The following is a 20092-nucleotide window of genomic DNA, read 5'->3' on the forward strand; positions in this document are numbered from 1 at the left end:
CTATGTCCGACGGGGTCAGGGGGGGCCTACCTGCGGCCGGGGAGGCGCTATTTAAAGGCGAGGTGCGGGGCGGAAATTTTTGTTGCTGGCCACCTGCCAGCACCTGCCTGCGCTCCCGTCCCCGGCCTCCTGACCCGCCCCTCCCCCCCTCCCGCGGAGTGCCAGCTGCGCTCCATGAGCCCGGCACTTCTCTTGAGTGCCGGGCTCTTTTGCCGGCACTCCGATCCCCGGTGGCCCAGCTGGGCCCCGGGTCGCGCTGCACAAGGCCCCGCCCCTTTAAGAAGGGGAGGAAGGCCTGCAATACCGCGGCACGTAGCGCCGCGATATTGACTCGCAGCGCCCCAAGAGGGATGCGGGACACTTCCAGTAGCACCCCGCTTCCCTCTTGGGGTGCAACCACTCAATTGCTGGCATGGGGGCGCTAATTTTTCTGGGGCACCTAAAGTAACGCCCCGGCGAAGTTAGCACCCCAAATGGGGCACTACTCAATTTTTAGCCCTCTGTGCCATACATCATCCTTCAGGAAGGACAGCAGGACAGGCTGGGACACTCAACACTGCATGTCTTCTGCAGGACAGGAGAGTGATACATTCAGTACCATGCCATCCTCCAGAGAAGAGGGCAGGATAGGCTTGGTGATCCGTAGTTATGGCAAAAGACCAGAGAAACTTGAGATTTTCAACCTGGAAAGAAGTCAACAAAGAGGAGATGTCACAGAAGTATATAGTGTATAGAAAAGGCAAATCCAGAACAGTTAAACCATGACAACAGGACAAGGGGCATAGGTTCAAGTTGGTGAAATGCAAATTTAAGATTGATGTCAGGAATTTGTTTACACAAATAGTTATTAATTTGTGGAATGACTTCCGAACATAGTAAAGGCACAAACTAGGATATTTTAAGAAGCAGGTTGGGGTGGGTTTTGGGGGGGTGGGTGGTGCAGGCTTGTTCTTAATGGTGAGCTGAGCTTGGTTGATTGCCTTCCTCATCTGTATCCATCTTGTGATCTTGCAATAGTTGGCATTGCATGACATCCTCCAGACAGGAATGGAACATCTTACGATATCTGACCATCTTATAGCTTATCACCTCAAGTTTTTATCTAAATGAGAGGGTGTAATGTTCCAGCATTACATGCCAGCCTGTGTTTATGAGTATAGGATCTTCTGGACGCTTGACATTGCAAATGTATCTTCCAGCTAGGAGGGCGGAATGCTCTGAATCGGTCACCGCCATACAAGCTCTTTCAGCCAAGACAGCAGATTGCAATGGGACATAGCACCACAAATGCTCCTTCAGACAGGAGAGTAACATGGCCTGGAATGTTCAGCATTATGCACCTCTCCACAGACAGCTCAGACTTATGTGAAATATGAGACATACACAAGTTACTGATTTTTGATTGTGTGTTTTGTGTATTACTTTTTTTTTTATTGCACAGCACTTTGGTGCATTGATGATCTATGGTAAAGGTAGTAAGTTGTATACCAATCCTGCTGACTTCACATTGTACAGTGCAGTGTAAGACTTCACACCCACAAAATTGTATTATAATTTTTTCATTCGTGGGATGTGGGCATCGCTGGCCAGGCCAGCATGTATTGCCCATCCCTAATCTGCCCTTGAGAAGGTGGCGGTGAGCCGCCGCCTTGAACTGCTGCAGTCCGTGTGTTGAAGGTCCTCCCACAGTGCAGACTTTGTCTTAGCGGGTTTGGTACAACCGAGTGGTTTGCTCAGCCATTTCAGAGGGCAGTTAAGGATCAACCACATCGCTGTGGGTCTGAAGTCACATATAGGCCAGACCGGGTAAGGACGGCAGATTTCCTTCCCTAAAAGACATGAGTGAACCAGATGAGTTTTTAACGACAATCCGATAGTTTCATGGTCACCATTACTGATGCTAGCTTTTTATTCCCAATTTATTTATATTTAATTAACTGAATTTAAATTCCCCAGCTGCCGTGGTGGGATTTGAACTCACGTCTCATGATTATTAGACCAGGCCTCGGGATTACTAGTCCAGTAACATAACCACTATGCTGTCGTACCCCTATTCTACCTAGCTAGAGACTAAAGTAAGAATTTAATTCCCTACTTGCTATGCTTCCAGCATCCCATCATCTGGAATCTTGCACTGACATCACCTCCAGAATCCTGCACTAATTTCCTCCAAGCCACCACTTTTGTAGCTCCTGATGAGATCGTCGAAGCATTATCTTTTATTGTTATTTCAGGTCTCAGTATAAAGAGCAGGAGATCGTTGGACAAGAACTCACCAGCCAAGTTCTCAATATGTCAAGGCAGCTGTTAGATGAGGGGCAGGAGGACCCAGCAGAATACCGCACTGGTGAGTCCCTTGAGTGTCATGGGTTTCCAGTTTCCAGTCTCAGGTAATAATCACATGTATTCTTTTTCAAGGAGCACTTGCCTTAATGCAGCATTGGGGCTAGATTTGCAAATATTTAATCCTTCAACTAACAGTCTGTTAAATGTGAAGCCAGCAGGATTGACAACATATTACATGGTATTTTATACTCTTTTTCTCTCCTCCCTCTATGCTTTGGGGGGCGATTTTGCCAGCCCTGGGGAGGCAGGTATGGAGGCAGGACTGCCGGGAAAATGGCAGAATTTGGGGTCGGGTGCCCAACCCGCCCCCATGCCATCTTCCCAGGAGGCGGGTAGCCGTCCCGCGCCGGGTCCCATCTCCTTGGAGGCGGGAAGGGATTAAAGCCTGTTAACTGCCTGTTAACAGGTAGTTAACAGGCAGAAAATAGGATTATCCCTTTTTTGCCCTCACAAGTGCGGGCTTCCCGAAGGCTCCAAAACCCACCTGGTCAGCGAGGCGAGTACTGGGTCTGCGGGGGTCGGGGGGGGGTGCAAAAGTAAGTAAGGTAAGGTAAGTGATGGGTGCAAGAGTGTAGAGGTGAGTATCTGAGGTAAGTGCAAAGTGTTTTTAAAAGTGTACTTACCTGTGTTTCTTCCTGCAGGCTTCAGTCGGTTTGTATGCGGAGACTCTCGGACCTCCGTGTTGCAGATGAGAGATGGCCATTGCATTCTCAGATGCAACAACCATCTCATTTCTGTAAAAGAAAGAAGGCTGATGGGGTCTTGTATGCAAGTCCTCATCAAACTACAGAGAATGTCAGTGTTTGACAGCTTCACAGAGCTGTCAAACGATGACAATTCATCTGTCAAAAATTTTTGACAGATGAAACGTCATACGTTGACGTGCTCTGCAACCGGCTTTCCCTTAATTGGCCTGCTAAGCCCGCTGGGCGAGCTTAACAAGGTCAGTCAAGGGAAAACAGCGTGGGTTGGCCACAAATCGATGGAGGCGGGACATCGACCCGACAAGCAGCAGTCCCGCCTCCAACGCGCCCCCAGTCACAAAATCGCCCCCATGTTTCAAACCCCCTCCTACACTGGCAGTTGGGCAGCATGGATTGGAAGAGAAAACTTGTACTTACAATATCCCTGAGGAGGGCATCCACTCAAAGCTCACCACATTAATGTTGGTTTAAGTTAGGCCCCTATTTCTAGTGAAAGCATTGCCTGTTGGGAGCCAAATGCATGGTCCTGCAGCACTTTCAGCTGTTTGTCCCCCTAGTTGTGCTGCACCATGTGTGACATAGCGAGGATGGGTAGACTCACCCTGAGCTTTGACCCTGTCCTGAAGCCTCTGTATAGATCTATGGATCCCAGTCCTCAGAAGAATGAGAGGGGATCTTATTGAAACATATAAGATTCTGAAGGGGCTTGACAGGGTAGATGCAGAGAGGATGTTTCCCAGCCGGGGGGCATAATTTCAGAATAAGGGGACACCCTTTTAAATTGGAAATGAGGAGGAATTTCTTCTCTGAGGGTCGTGAATCTTTGGAATTCTTTTCCCCAGAGAGCTATGGAGGCTGGGTCATTGAATATATTTAAGGTGGAGATAGACAGGTTTTTGAACAGTAAGGGAGTCGAGGGTTATGGGGAGCAGGCAGGGAAGTGGAGTTGAGGCCAAGATCAGATCAGCCATGATCTTATTGAATGGTGGAGCAGGCTCGAGGGGCCGAATGGCCGACTCCTGCTTTTACGTCTTATGTTCTTATGTCTTCACATTTTCCAACTATTGATGTACAGGAGGAGCCAGGCTTACAGACGGAAAGTTCTACAGTACTATCTATGAATGGTCAGTCTTTCTGTCAATCATAAAACATTTTTGGGGTTGTAGGCACAGATGCATATCGTGTATTGCAACCTGCTACCTTGCTGTGTCGCTTTAACTAACGTTGATTGCTCCGGGAAACTCCATGAACTCAATCCACTGGCACAGTCCCCTGACGGAATATGTTGTTAAGAGTATTTCAAACACAGAACCATAGAAATTTACAGCACAGGAGGAGGCCATTCGGTCCATAGTGTCCATGCCGGCCGAAAAAGAGCGATCCAGCCTAATCCCACTTTCCAGCTCTTGGTCCGTAGCCCTGTAGGTTACAGCACTTCAAGTACTTTTTAAATGTGATGAGGGTCTCTGCCTCGACCACCCTTTCAGGCAGTGAGTTCCAGACCCCCACCACCCTCGGGGTGAAAGAAGTTCTCCTCCACTCCCCTCTAATCCTTCTATTTTAAATCTATGCCCACTGGTATTGACATTTCTGCTCGGGGAAATAGGTCCTTCCTATCCACTCTATCTAGGCCCCTCATAATTTTCTACACCAAAAGATGCTATTATATAGGTAAGTTTAATCATTTTCTGTAAACTTTGTAACATTTTTTATATCTTTATATTGTTGTTTCCAGTAGTAAATCCTCAATGTCGTGGAGAAAGCGATACGGCAGCTGACCAGATTTGCAAATAAATATTTGGCGTGACATCATCATTCCCTTCTGCTCTTTGATATTTTTATCTGTTTGCTAACTGTTGATATTTGATTGGAAGTTGATTGCAATTGTTGATTGGTAGTTTTTATTCATGCTTGCTACATGCTAGTTGGTCCAGTCTATACCTGTTTAGTTGTAATTTGCCACTTTTTAATGGCAACAAAATTTCAGCCAATGAAGTGCAAGCTTGCAACAATAACTTTCATGACTGATGCTGAAGTGTTACCCAGGAAGTTTGATGGACAAGATATTCAATAGAGAAACCATTTTTGCTGTGTGGGGACTTGCAACCCACATTTAGCTCCATTGTAATATTTCTGCTCCCTTTGCTGCAGTAGAGGATTAAACCTTAATAACTAATGCGCTAAAACTGCTCCTATCATGTCTTGAATCTCAATATCAGGGTATGAAACCAGAATTGATGTATATGCATGTGTGTGAGAGAGAGATATACACATGCAGGTTACTTTAATATTATTCCTTGATAAGTATTGATCTAAAGCTGAAGACTGACAAAATTTGTCTTTACAGGAGGCTACCATCCAGTGAAATTAGGGGACATTTTTAATGGAAGATACCAAGTGGTGAGAAAATTGGGGTGGGGCTATTACTCAACAGTGTGGCTTTGCTGGGATCTTTTGTAAGTAACCAATCTTGTTCATGTTGGCTTTAATAAAGTGATTGCTGAGGCCTACATTTTATTACAAATTGAGAAAACAAGATGAATGGTCAAGGCCTATAGTACAGGATACCACAAAGGGTGAAAATAGTAAAAGAGATGCGGTCAATCAGAAAATAGTGATTAGGTTATGTCATGGGGTTTGAAAGTCTGTAGGTTTGAAGAGGAAGGAATGACTGAAGCAGGCAAGGGGGTAGATCTTGACTTTATGTGATAATGTAAAACAGGTGATAGCGAGTCGGCAGCACGTTTTATATCTCTCCCGATTGTCCTTTCCATTGAAGTCAATATGGGCATCGCTGGAAAGGCCTGCATTTATTGCCCATTCCTAGTTGCCCTTGAGAAGGTGGTGATAGGTCATCTTCTCAAACCACTGCAGTCTGTATGGTGAAGGTACTCCCACAATGCTGTTCCAGGGTTTTGACATAGTGACGATGAAGGAATGGCGATATATGTCCAAGTCAGGAGAGTGTGAGTTGGAAAGGAACTTGTAGGTGATGGTGCTCCCATGCGCCTGCTGCCCTTGTCCTTCTAGGTGGTGGAGGTTACGGGTTTGGGAGGTGCTGCCAAAGAAGCCATGGCGAGTTGCTGCAGTGCATCCTGTGGGTAGTACACACTGCAGCCACGGTGCGCCAGTGGTGGATGCTTTAGCTGGTTGATCGGGTGCTGATCAAGTGGACTCCTTTGTCCTGGATGGCGTCAAGCTTCTTGAGTGTTGTTGCAACTGCACCCACCCATCCAGACAAGTCACCCTCCTGACTATTGACTTAAAGGTGATAGAGAATCACAGAAACCCAGAATCACAGAAACCCCACAGTGCAGATAGAGGTCATTTCGGCCCATCGAGCCTGCACCGACACATATCCCACCCGATCCCCGTAACCCCTACACCAACACACATCCCACCCTATCCCTGTAACCCCACGTATTTAATCCCCCTAACACTAAGGGTCAATTTATCATAGCCAATCAACCTAACCCGCACATCTTTGGACTGTGGGAGGAAACCGGAGCACCCGGAGGAAACCCACGCAAACACGGGGAGAATGTGCAAACTCCACACAGACAGTCACCCGAGGCCGGATTCGAACCCGGGTCTCTGGCGCTGTGAGGCAACAGTGCTAACCACTATGCCACCGTGCTTTGGGGTGTCAGGAGATAAGCCACTCGCCGCAGAATACCCAGACTCTGACTGGCTCTGGTACCCACGGCATTTGTGTGGCTTGTCCAGTTGAGTTTCTGGTCAATGGTGACCCCCCAGGATGTTGACGGTGGTAGATTCGCCGATGGTAATGCCATTCAGTGTCAAGGGGAGGTGGTTAGGCTCACTCTTGTTGGAGATGGTCATTTCCTGACACTTGTGTAGCTTGAATGTTACTTACTGCTTATCAGCCCAAGCCCGGAGGTTGTCATGGCCTTGCTGCATGCGGGCATGAACTGCTTCATTATCTGAGGAATAGACTAAACCTTTGTGAAGTGCCTTGGGACTATTTTTTACATTAAAGATGCTGTACAAATGCAAGTTGTTTTGTAAGAAAGCTTAATGCAGATATGTTTTATTTAACAGAAAAAATAAATTTGTGGCAGTAAAGGTGGCGAAGAGTGCAAGGGAGTTTACAGAGGCAGCCCAGGATGAGATCAGGCTTCTCAGATGTGTGAGTAATCTCCTACAGAAGTGCTAAACAAACTTAAAGATGGACATAGGTTCAGGTCCCACTCCAGAGACTTGAGCACAAAATCTAGTCTGACACTCCAGTGCTGCACTGTTGGCATGCCATCTTTTGGATGAGACGTTAAACTGTCTGCCCTCGCAGGTGGACGTAAAAGATCCCCTGGCACTATTTGAAGAAGAGCAGGGGATTTTGTTCCCAGTGACCTGGCCAATATTTATATCTCAGCCAACATTACTAAAACATATTATATGGTCATTATGTCATTGCTCTTTGTGGGATCTTGCTGTGTGCAAATTGGCCGCTGCATTTCTTATATTACAACAGTGACTACACTTCAAAAGTACTTCATTGACTGTAACGTGCTTTGGGCTGTCCTGAGGTCGTGAAAGGTGGTATTTAAATGCAAGATCTTTCTCTTTTTAAATGAAAGGACCTGGCAAATGGATGCATAGAAACATAGAAGATAGGAGCAGGAGTAGGCCATTCGGCCCCTCGAGCCTGCTCCGCCATTCAATGAGATCATGGCTGATCATCCAAATTCAGTACCCTGTCCCTGCTTTCTCCCCATATCCCTTGATCCCTTTAGCCTTAAGAAATATATCTAACTCCTTCTTGAATATATTTAATGAATTGGCCTCAACGGCCTTCTGTGGTAGAGAATTCCACAGGTTCACCACTCTCTGGGTGAAGAAATTCCTCCTCATCTCTGTCCTAAATGGCTTACCCCTTATCCTTAGACAATGACCTCTGGTTCTGGACTCCCCCACCATCGGGAACATCCTTCCTGCATCAAGTCTGTCTAGTCCTGTTAGAATTTTATAAGTTTCAGTGAGATCCCCTCTCATTCTTCTAAACTCCAGCGAGTATAAGCCCAATCGACCCAATCTCTCCTCATACGTCATTCCTGCCATCCCAGGTATCAGTCTGGTGAATCTTCGCTGAACACCTTCCATGGCAAGAACATCCTTCCTCAGATAAGGCGACCAAAACTGCACACAATACTCAAGATGTGGTCTCACCAAGGGTTCGCTGGGTGGAAAATCGGTCATCTCCCTTGCTGAGCTGTCCGGCAGGTCGGGTCTGGGCAGAGGGCGGTAATCCAAGAGGGGAGGCCTCGCACAGGCCGGAAGTGAGTTGGAGTTTTTTTTGCAAACCCAGGAGGAGCATTCCTTCTCCTCCTCACCCCAGAAATTTTTTTTTTACATTTCCTGTGCCATGTTTTTGAGCAACCTCCAGCGGCCCCTTTAAAATGCTGGTTAGGTCGCTCAGTGCCTGGTAATAATGGGAAGAGCATGCGTGTTCACATTCCGCCCATTTCTACCCAAAAATTGCAATCGAGGTCCTACATCCTACGTAAAACCCTGATTTACATATTTAAGCAGCCTGCCGCTGGAAATAGGCAGGCGGGCTACTCACCCATTTACAGGCCCGCCTGAAAAGTGCATCAGGTGGGCCCTAGGTGTCAATGGAGTGAGCGAGATGGACCCCTCCCAGCCTTCAGCTGACGGATTTTCAGGCGAGAAACATGCAGCTGAAAATCACACCCCCACTGTCGAAGCTCACGCATGACCACCTGGGCAAGGCACTGGAGGGTGACTGGCACCCAGGGACGCATACCTGAGCAAACAGCCAACACATTCATGAAAAGGGCAGAGACAGTTGGCAAGAGCGAAGAAAAAACAGTAAAGAATACTTTCAAAGCCCCCATAAACACAGTAACACTGTTAAAATCTAATTTCTCCCATTTGAGAAAGGAAATTCTAACTTTTTGCAGCCAGAAAGCTGCCATATCTGATCACCTGGCCACAAAAGGACTGTTTCGATGATATGTATCTGATGTGCCAATCACAGCAGTCCAATGCATGCAAAAAGTTTAGTACAGCCTGGCACAATGTGTTTTTTTAAAAGGAACACTGATCTTGAGGCTCCCTTTCTTAGAGATGTCAGGACATTGCATTACAATCCCTGTAACAATCGCCTTTTTAAAGAAAAAGGTGCATTCATCTGAGTGCCCATGGTCCCTTTATATTTGTACAGTTATTGTTGTGTCTCAGTCCTCCCTTTGTTTCAGTGTGTAATTCTTTAGATCTACAGTTTGGAGGCAGCCTGCAAGTATGTGAATATGTGAATTTCCTTCTCCAGTGATAACACAAGATTCATTCCAACAACATCATGAATTGAGTAGAGTCCATGGGTGATTGTCCTTGAGATGTCCCTTCAGCCTTATTGGGGAGGGTGGCGGGGTGAAATTTTACATTGAATGGACCATTACTTCCACAGAGATGGAACAGAAGTTGACATATTCCAATTTGTGATATAACATTACTGTATGTTACATCACTCCATTTCATGCATGATCTCCCTTCAGAAGTGCGCCGGCTGCCAAATGTGGAGGGTGCCCGGCTGTAACAGGTGTTGGGTGCTTTGTAAATACAAATAGGGGTCCTAATGCTGGTTGTTGCCTCCAATTGAAATTCAAATATAAAAATTTGCGGCGTGCATGCTCCGCCCAGTTGTTCCGGGTCTTGTGTGGCCTAACCAGCGTTCAAAAAACAGCCAGAAAACAGTTTAGCTTTTTAATAGTTACATTTCTGAGGAGCCAGGAGGAACCGGCCTGTGCTCGTCTGCTCCGCTTCAGCTCCTCCCTACCCCCACCCCCATCCCCCCCCCCACTCCATCCCCATAACTTACATTCCGGCTAGCTTGGCGTTGGTGACAGCCAGAATTACACAAAATATACAGCACAGAAACAGGCCATTCGACCCAACTAGTCTGTGCTAGTGTTTATACTTCCATTCCGTTGGTCAGGTTCTGAGTGGCAAGCTGCATCGGGACGCCCGAGTGGCATCTGCCGCTCACCTGTTTAATGCAAAAGAGGCCCGAAACCAAATATTGATCAGGCCTCAGGCTGCCAGGGACCAGCATGCATCGCACTCATTACACTGACTTGCCTCCTGTTTTGGGCGCAAGTCCAATCAGACGAGCAGGAGGTTCCAAACAGCTAGTTCTCTCCTATTTAAAGTACGATTGGTCTTCGGAGATACGCAATGGACTGGGCAGGATGCTGTAACAAAAGCAAAATACTGCGGATGCTGGAAATCAGAAATAAAAACAGAAAATGCTGGAAACACTCAGCAGGTCAGGCAGCATCTGTGGAGAGAGAAACAGAGTTAACATTTCAGGTCGATGACCTTTGGTCAGAACTGGAAGAAGTTAGAGATGTAACAGGTTTTAAGCAAGTGCAGAGGCAGGGAAAAGGGGGAGGGAAGAACAAAATGGAAGGTCTGTAATAGGGTGAAAGGCAGGAGAGATTAAGGTGGAGAAATTCGATATCGCCCCGTTTGGGGTGCAATTATCGTCTGTGCGCAAAGTTTAGCGCCTGGCGCTAATTATCGCCTCCGACTGCAAACTTGGCTTCTATCGCCCCTGGAGGTGATTGGAGCGCTAAATCAGGCGCTACACACCTCTCTTAAGGCGCTAACGCCGAGGAGCGAGGCTCATGTGATGTCAGTCAGCAATGGAACACAGACATACTGGCGCCGGCCAGTTCTTAAAGGGGAGGGTCGATCTTGCTCTCCATCCACACCCTGCTCATTGCAGTCTTGAATCTCGGCCTGGAGAGACCTGTACATCAAATCTGCTGGAAAGAACAATGGAGAGACCCAGGGAAAGAGCTCAGAGTGCACTCTTCTAAATCGATGCAAGGTCAAATCAAAATGAACCTGCAAAGTGCTGCCCAGTACCCAAAACTCCTTCACACAGCGTTGAATCTCTCCAGAAGTCTCTCTCTCTCTCTCAGAATGCGTGGTGCAAAAATGTCGCCAACAAAAAAAAGCAGGAAGCGGTCACCTTTAAATAGCGCTTCCCCAGTCCCTTCCCGACTGCAAAATGTTCTCCTCAACCTGTCGTTGCTAGCGGCAGGTGGAAAGGCAGGGGGCGCCACTCAATATGCGGTCCGGGGCGCTACCGGGGCGTTGCACGCTCGACTGACGTCACGATCTGCGGGCACAGGAGATCGTGGTGGTAGTGTTTAGCGCTGCCGCAAAATGTCGTCAATTTCGCGAGCGGTGCAAACATCGCCGTGCCCGCGCGCTAGTTGCTTTGCGCCCCATTAGCGTCCTCTTGGGGCGCTAACGGGAGGCGCAAAGCAACCGAATTTTCCCCCCTAAATGACAAAAGAGATGATGGTGCAAGGCAAAAGCGGGTGGTAATGGGACAAGTAAAGAAACAAAAGATGGGTCTAGAGAAGCTGTAACTGTTGTAATCCTTTCTCTAGTATTACAGAAATACCATGGAATCATGTAATCCCTCATTTTAAGACCTTGCAGGGATTATTAAACCAGGACGTTATATCGCATTACATATAACAAATATAACAATCCACTTTTGTCCCAATTGCTTCCAAAAGGATGTCTTGCTTCTTTCCCTCCTCCCATCCCCATCAAAGAATTTACAGAAATTAAACAACGATGTTCTAACACCCTCCCAGCACGGGGGTGCCAGGATCTCAAACAGTAAAATGATCGTAAGAATAAATTGGTTATCAGCAAATGATTTATAGACTTCCCATCACTTTCTTCTAAAAAAAAAAATGATTTATTTTCTCAGGTGAGGTGGAAAAGCTCAAAGGACCCGGACGAAGAGCGAGTTGTCCAGCTCTTGGATGATTTTATAATAGTTGGTTTGAATGGTGTTCATATCCTTTCAATCTACATCTGGATGACACTGATTTATTTTAAATATGACATGCTAAAATATGGTTTTAATTAGTATATATTTAATGACTGCTGCAAAGAGTTTTCTGCCAGAATAGGGATTATCCATACAGTGAGCTCCTGATCTCAGTTATGTCACAAGCTGCCAAGCACAGCCCAGATATTGCTTCAACGGGAGGGAAATATGAGGACGGCTTAATCCAGGCAGCTGTTGTGCCCTTCTTTGCAAACATTTATTGAGCGGCTGAGGTAGAATTCCGGAAGCAGTCACCTGCTTATCTCCGGTTGAAAGGAGATATCCAGAGTTTTATGAATGAGCTGAGGAGACTATTTTGAGCATGATTACCTTAATGAGTGAGCTGAGAATGATATTATTTGAGATCATAGAGCTTTATGAATGAGCTGAGTGTCAAAGGCATTTGAGAATGTAGATTTTTTTATGAATGGGCTTGGGGATGAAGCTTTTTGAGTATATTGATGTTTATCTGTTGTGTGAGTGCAGATTTGAAAGTGTCAGTTTCAGGCCTATCTCAATGATTTAGTAATCTCTAGTTTTGGCAGTGCCCTATTGGTTCAGCTAGTAGCATTCTTGCCTCTAGGTTTTAAATTTATGAGTTCTAGTCCCATATCAGGAGTTTGAATTCATAAACTAAACTGATACTTGCAATACAGTACTGAAGGAGTGTCACATTCTTGTAGGTATCATCTTTCAGGTGAGATGTTAAACTGAGGTCCTGTCTATTCAGATGGGTGTTAATGGAAAGCACTATTTGGAGAGGAGCATAGATTACTCTGTGTTTGGCTTATATTCCTCTCTTGACCATTGTCAGTAAATACAGATTAATTGATTGTTCATCTCATTGCGGTTTATAGAATCTTCCTGTGTGCAAAATGTCTGCTGTGTTTAGCTACATAATAACAATCACTGCACTTCAGAGTAGTTCATTGTATGTGAAATGCTTTGAGATGTTTCTGAGGCATGTGATAAGACACTATATAAACACAAGTCTTTTTTATTTCTGCATAACAGCACTCCTAATTGGTCAGGAGTGACTAAGCGTTTTGTAACAACCCTTAACTCTTCCCCCAGATGTATGCTTGGTTATTGAACTGCTCGGTGACCATCTTCATCGATGGATTGTCAGGTCAAAGTGGCAGGGACTGCCCACGACTTGTGTCAAAAAGATTATCCAACAGGTGAGATTGCGGGCTGGTCCAGGGGCATAAAGACTTCCTTTAAGCCTGTTTTCCGTCCTGAAATGGGCGCTGCTCATTGAGCACATTCCCCAACTGGGAGACCTGAATCTTGCCTGAAACTTGGCCTCGGGCCTCATTAATATTTTTTGGGGTGAGCTGCCGGCGCCTGTCGTGCCTCCACAGGCAGCTCGGCCATTGTAAGAAGCTGAATATCAAGCCGCTTGCCTTGTCGGCAGCAGCCCTGAGGTTAAGTCCCGGGAGTAGGGAGGGGTCGGCGATGTTGAGTGGCAACTGGGGGATGGGCACAATCGGGAGTCTCTTCTCTTAGGCAGTCCCTCGGAACCGAGGATGACTTGAATCCACATTAAAAATGAGTTTGCAGGTGACTGATGAGTCCAATGCGAGACCTACAGACTCTGTAGTAGTATGGCGTTCCGGTCTGTCACTGTTGGGGTTGTCCATGAGGGTCCTGATGTTCCAGGTCCCGAACTTCATTTTAAAGGGTGGAAGATGCCTGTGCGTGAATTCTTTTAACGTGGGGTGGCCGTTGCACACCAGCTACCACACGGGCTTGACAGAGCAAGGTCTTGGCCCAATGGCAAGGGGATCCAAGACAATTGGAGACCAGGCTCTGCTACAAATGTCTAGTACACACACACAAACATACTGCTACTGTCCTCCTCCCTCCTCCCCGCAGGTCCTCTCAGCCTGGGTTTAACTTAAACAGCAGAAGAGAGGAGACTGGGGGGGAAAAGAGCAAAGGATGGCAACGGATGGTCAAGGATGGCAAAGGAGCCCCCTAGGGAGCTGCCAGCCCAGGAGCCATCTTGAAACTACTGTGGGGTCGGAGAGCACTCCTGCTTCTCCTGGCTCCACAGGAATGATTTTTGAAAAAATGTACTTTTTGTTGGAGAGGCCGCTGCTAAGATCGCAGCGGCCGCTGAAGGATCCTGAGCGGAGCAGGCCCGACTCCTGCACCACTCGTTGCTATCCACTGAGGTGTCAGCCTAGATTGTGAGCCCAAGTCCTGGAATGGGCTTGAACCCATGACTTCTGACTAACTAGCACCTGAGTTTATCTTTAATTTGCTGTCAGGATGTGAACAATGCCACATTTCTCGTCCATCCGCAGTTGCCCCTGTTTGTCCTGAGAGAGGACATTAGTGAACCAGTTAGGTTTTTTTTTTAACAATCTGGCATCTTTCATGATCATTTTTTTTCTGGTGCCACAAGATTATCAGATTAATTGAATTCAATTTCACTTGCCATGGTGTGAGTTGAACTCTCGACGTTTGGGTTGCTAGTCCAGCCCCATAGCCATTACACTACTGTGCCCCCAACAGACTAGCAATATGTTTTATATCCCGTGATAATATTTGAAGCAGAGCAAGGTATTTTCCCAGTATCCTGGCCAACCTTCCTCCCTCAAAAACAGATTAGCTAGTCATTCATCTCATTTGCCATTTGTGGGATCTTGCTGTGTGCAAATATTCTGCAGCATTTTCCTGTAAAACAACAGTGACTACACTTCAAAAGTAATTCATTGGTGGTGAAGTGCTTTGGGACAGTCTGAGGATTTGATAAGGCGCTATATGAATGCAAGTCCTTTTTTCCTAACAGAGAGTTAGTGAGCTGGGAGCATGATAGCTGCCTCCTTCTCTTAACCAGAGAACTGTGTGTGACAGAGGGAGCCTAAAGTAAGGTGGTTGTGGGGGGGGGGGTGGAAATCAATGCTATCAAATATTGACAACTCTTCTCTTTAGAAAGAATGCCTCACAGCTAATAATGGGAGCATTTTATTGGCTGATCATCCAGTTCTGATTTGTGATGCAAGTTTTGGCTGATTGGCCGCTCTCTGTTTGCATGTGACAGGTTCTTCAAGGCCTCAACTATCTACACACCAAATGCAAAATCCTGCACACAGACATCAAACCAGAGAATATCCTTCTGTGTGTCAACCAACAGTACCTCAATCGATTGGCAGCTTCTGTGCAACAGGGAGCGGGCGAAGCAGCTCTGGGACCATCAGGTAGTGAAAGGCGTGGAGGAGGCTTCCAACATTCCAAAAAAACACACCTTGTCCAGGTTTCCCGAAAACACAACTCATTCAGGGTTCAAAGTACCGGATTAATTTGCTCCTAAAGTTGTTCAATGGACAGTTTGGCAGAAAACAAAGCTACATTATACAGCCTGGCGTTCTACAGATAATTTGCAGCTTTCCTCCTCCAATTGTGTATTCATCAAAATACAGCCATCCATAGACCTGCATTAGCCAAACTCACCTCACTATCTCCTTCCCCAGGGACATGACAATAATGTTAAGAAATGTGTCAAATCTGAACAGAGATTTCAAATCTCCTTTGAGCTGACTTGGAATGTTGTCATTCTTCTCAGAGGTAATCCAAGTGGAACAATCACTTCTGAACCCTTTGGATCCGAAACATGCTGAAGAAATAAGCATAAAAATTGTGGACCTGGGCAGCGGCTGCTGGGCGGTGAGTTCCATCCAGCCACGGAATGCTGGGATGCAGCATTATTGAGATGGTTTTTAGACGGATTGCTCAAATACTGGGTTTTGTAGCTGGAGGGTACGAGTCTCAGCAAAGAAATTCCTCTCTTAGAGCTGAGTCTAGTGCTGGATCAAAATTTCACCCCTCTCCCTCGCATCCCATCTCCCTAATGAGCCACGCTAATCACTTTTTCTGTCCCCTTATTTCTAAAATAAAACACATTTTCTTGTAGGAGCGCAGCCCATGCCTGGACAGAGTGGCTGAGAGGTGCTCTGCATCGGCACAAAAGATCCAAAGTCAGTTAGCATCTCTTGAATAGCTGCAAGGGCTCAATGTGAAGTGAGTTTGGGGAAGTTTCCTCGTGGCATATTTGAGAGCAGTGGAGTAGTAGCTTTATTTGACATAATATCCAAGCAATATCTTCCCTGGGTTTGCGTCAAGGAACACTGCACAGAGAGAGAGAGAGCTTCACTATACATCTTACTCAGACTCTACTTGACCTATGAGTGTGTGATAATAAAGTATAATCAGATTCAAATATCTGTTCTTCTATAAACCATCTGAACTGCTCACAAAATGCTAAAATCACTCTAAGGTACAGCATTCATCATTCTGCACTGAGCAGTGGGAATGATTTACAACCTTTTCGAAAACCTTGTTTAGTGCCAAATAAACAAGGTTTTCTATAAGGTTGTAAATCATTCCTCTCTTGCCTTTGTTCCAGTTTAAGCATGTTTCAGAAGAGATTCAGACCAGACAGTACCGTGCACTGGAGACCATCCTCGGAGCTGGCTATGGGCCTCCTGCTGACATATGGAGCACAGCTTGTACGGTAAGAAATATAGCAATGCTTCCAATTTTACAGTGTCACATGCCATTTGATGCTGCGCGTTACTCTGCAACATAGGTGAGGTTGCTGCAGTATAAATCATATGGGCTGGTAATCTAATGGCCACACCTGTTGCCTGAGGCTTACTCTGCGCCTGATGCACTCCGTGAACCACAGTCTAGCCAGCCAGCAGGTAGCATGCTGGCAGCCTGTGCACAAAATGTGTGCAGTACTCACCGATGCCTCATAATTGTTTTAAATTAGGGTCCTCCCCATAAGGCAACTGGAGTGTTTGAGTCCCAGACAGTATGGTCTGGATATTTACTGGGCCAGGTTGTGTAGGCGGAGTTTCAGACGGGAAACCCGCAAGTCTGGGGACCTATCCCGAAACCTGGGGAGGTTCAATCCCCGATCCCAAGGGGGGTCTGATCTCCGACCCAGGGGCGGGGTCCGATCCCAAGGGAGGTCCAAACCCCGATCCCGGGGCGAGGGGGGGTTTCCGATCGCTGGCCCTGGTGGGGGGGCATGGTCTGATGGTGGGGGAACTTGGGGGGCCGGGAGGAAGCACTCCTGCTCCTCCTGGCCCACAAGGAGTGCTCCCCGTGGCTGTCCTCGCCTCGCTGCAGCTGGCAGGGTTCGCGACCCGGCCCGCCAAAGTAATACCCGCAAAGCAGGTTAAATCTGAGGCTTCCAGCCTCGTTAACATATTTAAAATGCCAACCTGCCTCCTGGGTGCGAGTTGGCTGCCCGTCCCTTGTCCCGCCTCAGTAAAACCCGTAAGTCCACCAATTTAACCCAACACTCGCACCTACTCCCACTCACTCACCCATGTTAAAATCCTCCCCACCCCCTCCATATCCCATTAGGAACATGCACAGTGTATTTACACACCAACCCTAGGACATGTGTTTGTGCATTCAATTCCTGGTCTCAGGTGTGCCCTGAAGGAGAGGTGCTAAGTGGAGGCAAAGCACTTCCTCACGACAAGGGAATTAGGGTAGAGTCTCGGGTAAAGGTGGATTTAAGCTGGCTGCTTTCGCTGCCCTCCTAGTGACAAGCTCAGAGTAGCATCAACAGAGTAGTGGGAGAAGGTTTCTCCTCAGATTTTTGTGTGGAGAGGGATGCAAGGTGTGGAGAGGGATGCAAGGTGTGCCGAGATCTAATGAGAAGGGAAAAGGAATAAAGAAAACCAGGGAAAGGGAAATAACATTTAAAAATGAGCATTACTTTTTAGATTTAATTTTCAATTATTTAGGGTAATACATGTGAAATTGAACCAATCCATTACGTTTCTACAGAGCCAGCTACAGTGAGCAATGTGGTAGTAAGCCTAATGCCACATGGTGCCATGGAAACAAAGCCAGGACTGGCAGTAAACTTGGACCCCTCTCGTACCAAGCACAATTCTCTGACTGAGGAAAGTGCAGCTGATCTGGTCTCTGCCTCTGTTGCTTTCGAAGTGGACGACAGAGGTACGAAAGACAGAATTGTGAGGTAAACTCACCCTCTCCACCTTTGCCTCCTCTCTCTGCAGATACTCCTCTAGACAAGCCCAGCTTAGGTAAGAAAATTGCAGGCAGACGCACTCCATGGTGGAGCAAGTCCATGAAGCAGCATCCTCTAAATTTCAGGAAACAACAGAGAATTCCATAAGTTACTTACATTGATCCTTCAGGCACCGTGCCACTAATATTTGTCCAGATCTCCCCTCAGGGCTCTATTACCTTCACTGTTTTATAATCTACTAGCTGGAGTGCCCGGCGGTGCCGAGGCTTTTTCGAGGGCATGTTGTTGGAAGAGAGAGAGAGAGAGCGACTGGTGGGGGGGGGGGAGGGAAGAGAGAGAGCGACTGGGGGGGAAGAGAGAGAGCGACTGGGGGGGAAGAGAGAGAGCGACTGGGGGGGAAGAGAGAGAGCGACTGGGGGGGGAAGAGAGAGAGCGACTGGGGGGAAAAGAGAGAGAGCGACTGGGGGGAAAAGAGAGAGCGACTGGGGGGAAGAGAGAGCGACTGGGGGGAAGAGAGAGAGCGACTGGGGGGAAGAGAGAGAGCGACTGGGGGGAAGAGAGAGCAACTGGGGGGAAGAGAGAGCAACTGGGGGAAGAGAGAGAGAGCGACTGGGGGAAGAGAGAGAGGGCAACTGGGGGAAGAGAGAGAGCGACTGGGGGGAAGAGAGAGAGCGACTGGGGGGAAGAGAGAGAGCGACTGGGGGGAAGAGGGGAGGAAGAAGAGGGGGGAAGAGGGGGGAAGGGGAGTGGAGGGGAGGAGGGGGAGGAGAGGAGAGGAGAGGAGGGGAGGGGGAGGGAGGGGGAGGGAGGGAGGAGGGGAGGGGGAGGAGGGGGGAGGGGAGGCGGGGGGGAGGGGGAGAGGAGGCGGGGGGAGAGGAGGGGAGAGGGAGCGGGGGGGGAGGGGAGAAGGGAGCAGTGGGGAGGGGGAAGGGGAGGGGAAGGGGGGGAGCCCCGCCCCCCCCCGATCTCCCCGAGCCCCCTGAGCCCTGAGCCCGCCCCCCCGATCTCCCGAGCCCCGCCCCCCCCGAGCCCCGCCCCCCCGATCTATCGAGCCCCGCGCCCACCCCCCCCCCCGGATCTCCCGAGGCTCGGCCCCCACCCTCCCCGAGGCTCGCCCCCCCCCCCGATCTCCCGAGGCTCACCCCCGCTCCGATCTCCGAGGGCTCGCCTCCCCCCCCCACCCCGATCTCCCGAGGCTCGCCCCCCCCCCGAGGCTCGCCCCCCCCGCCCCCCCCCCCCCGAGGCTCGCCCCCCCCGCCCCCCCCCGAGGCTCGCCCCCGCGATCTCCCGAGGCTCGCCCCCCCTCCCCCCCCGCAATCTCCCGAGGCTCGCCCCCCCCCTCCGCGATCTCCCGAGGCTCGCCCCCCCCTCCCCCCCCGCGATCTCCAGAGGCTCGCCACCCCCCCCCTCTCCCCTCCGCGATCTCCCGAGGCTCGCCCCCCCCTCCCTCCCCCCCCCGCGATCTCCCGAGGCTCGCCCCCCCCCCGCGATCTCCCGAGGCTCGCCCCCCCCTCCGCGATCTCCCGAGGCTCTCCCCCGCCGCGATCGCCCGAGGCTCGCCCCCCCCTCCCCCCCCCGCGATCGCCCGAGGCTCGCCCCCCCCCCACCCCCCCGCATCGGTCTCCGAGGCTCGCCCCCCCCCCCCCGCGATCTCCCGAGGCTCGCCCCCCCCTCCCCCCCCCCCCGTGGTCTCCCGAGGCTCGCCCCCCCTCCCCCCCCCCCGCGATCTCCCGAGGCTTGCCCCCCGCGATCTCCCGAGGCTCGCCCTCCCCCCCTCCCGCGATCTCCCGGAGGCCCGATCTCTGGAGCCCCACCCCCCCGCCCGAGCCCCGGTTGCCTTGGTAACCCTCCTCCCCTCTCCGCCTCACGATCTCTGGGCCTGAGCGGCCGATTGCGTGAACAAAGACCCTCCTCACCTGTCACGGAGTTGAAGTCTCCGAAAGCGGCCACGGTGCCCCGGGCCTCTTCCCCCGCGCATTCAGGAGGCGCGGGGAAGAGAGAGAGAGACAGACTGGGGGCGGGAAGAGTTAGACGCCGCCGCGCTCCTGCTCTGCGGAGCTCCGTGCCGCCACCGCCGCACCAGCCTTTACTAAGATGGCGGCGGGTAGCGGCGCTCGG

The 20092-nt window shown here is 49.3% G+C and overlaps 1 protein-coding gene across 16 annotated transcripts in view; it reads left to right on the forward strand.

The window, feature by feature from the left end:
* Positions 1 to 20092, forward strand: part of LOC147111229 (SRSF protein kinase 3) — a 35405-nt gene that overhangs the window by 7046 nt on the left and 8267 nt on the right. For 5 of the 16 annotated variants that reach the window (XM_086001917.1, XM_086001919.1, XM_086001921.1 and 2 more), the window contains 8 exons: positions 2235 to 2347; positions 5398 to 5506; positions 7113 to 7200; positions 11827 to 11914; positions 13024 to 13130; positions 15002 to 15158; positions 15524 to 15624; positions 16364 to 16471. In XM_086001917.1, the coding sequence (XP_085858043.1) occupies positions 2235 to 2347; positions 5398 to 5506; positions 7113 to 7200; positions 11827 to 11914; positions 13024 to 13130; positions 15002 to 15158; positions 15524 to 15624; positions 16364 to 16471 (871 nt within the window). Of the gene's footprint in view, positions 1 to 2234; positions 2391 to 5397; positions 5507 to 7112; positions 7201 to 11826; positions 11915 to 13023; positions 13131 to 15001; positions 15159 to 15523; positions 15625 to 16363; positions 16472 to 17766; positions 17963 to 20092 lie in introns of all 16 variants that reach the window. The other 11 variants (XM_086001924.1, XM_086001926.1, XM_086001923.1 and 8 more) reach the window with 8 other exon arrangements.

Source organism: Somniosus microcephalus, chromosome 11 (genome assembly GCF_052327205.1).
Source record: "Somniosus microcephalus isolate GS21.2 chromosome 11, FLI_Smic_1.0, whole genome shotgun sequence".
In the NCBI taxonomy this organism is placed as follows: domain Eukaryota; kingdom Metazoa; phylum Chordata; class Chondrichthyes; order Squaliformes; family Somniosidae; genus Somniosus; species Somniosus microcephalus.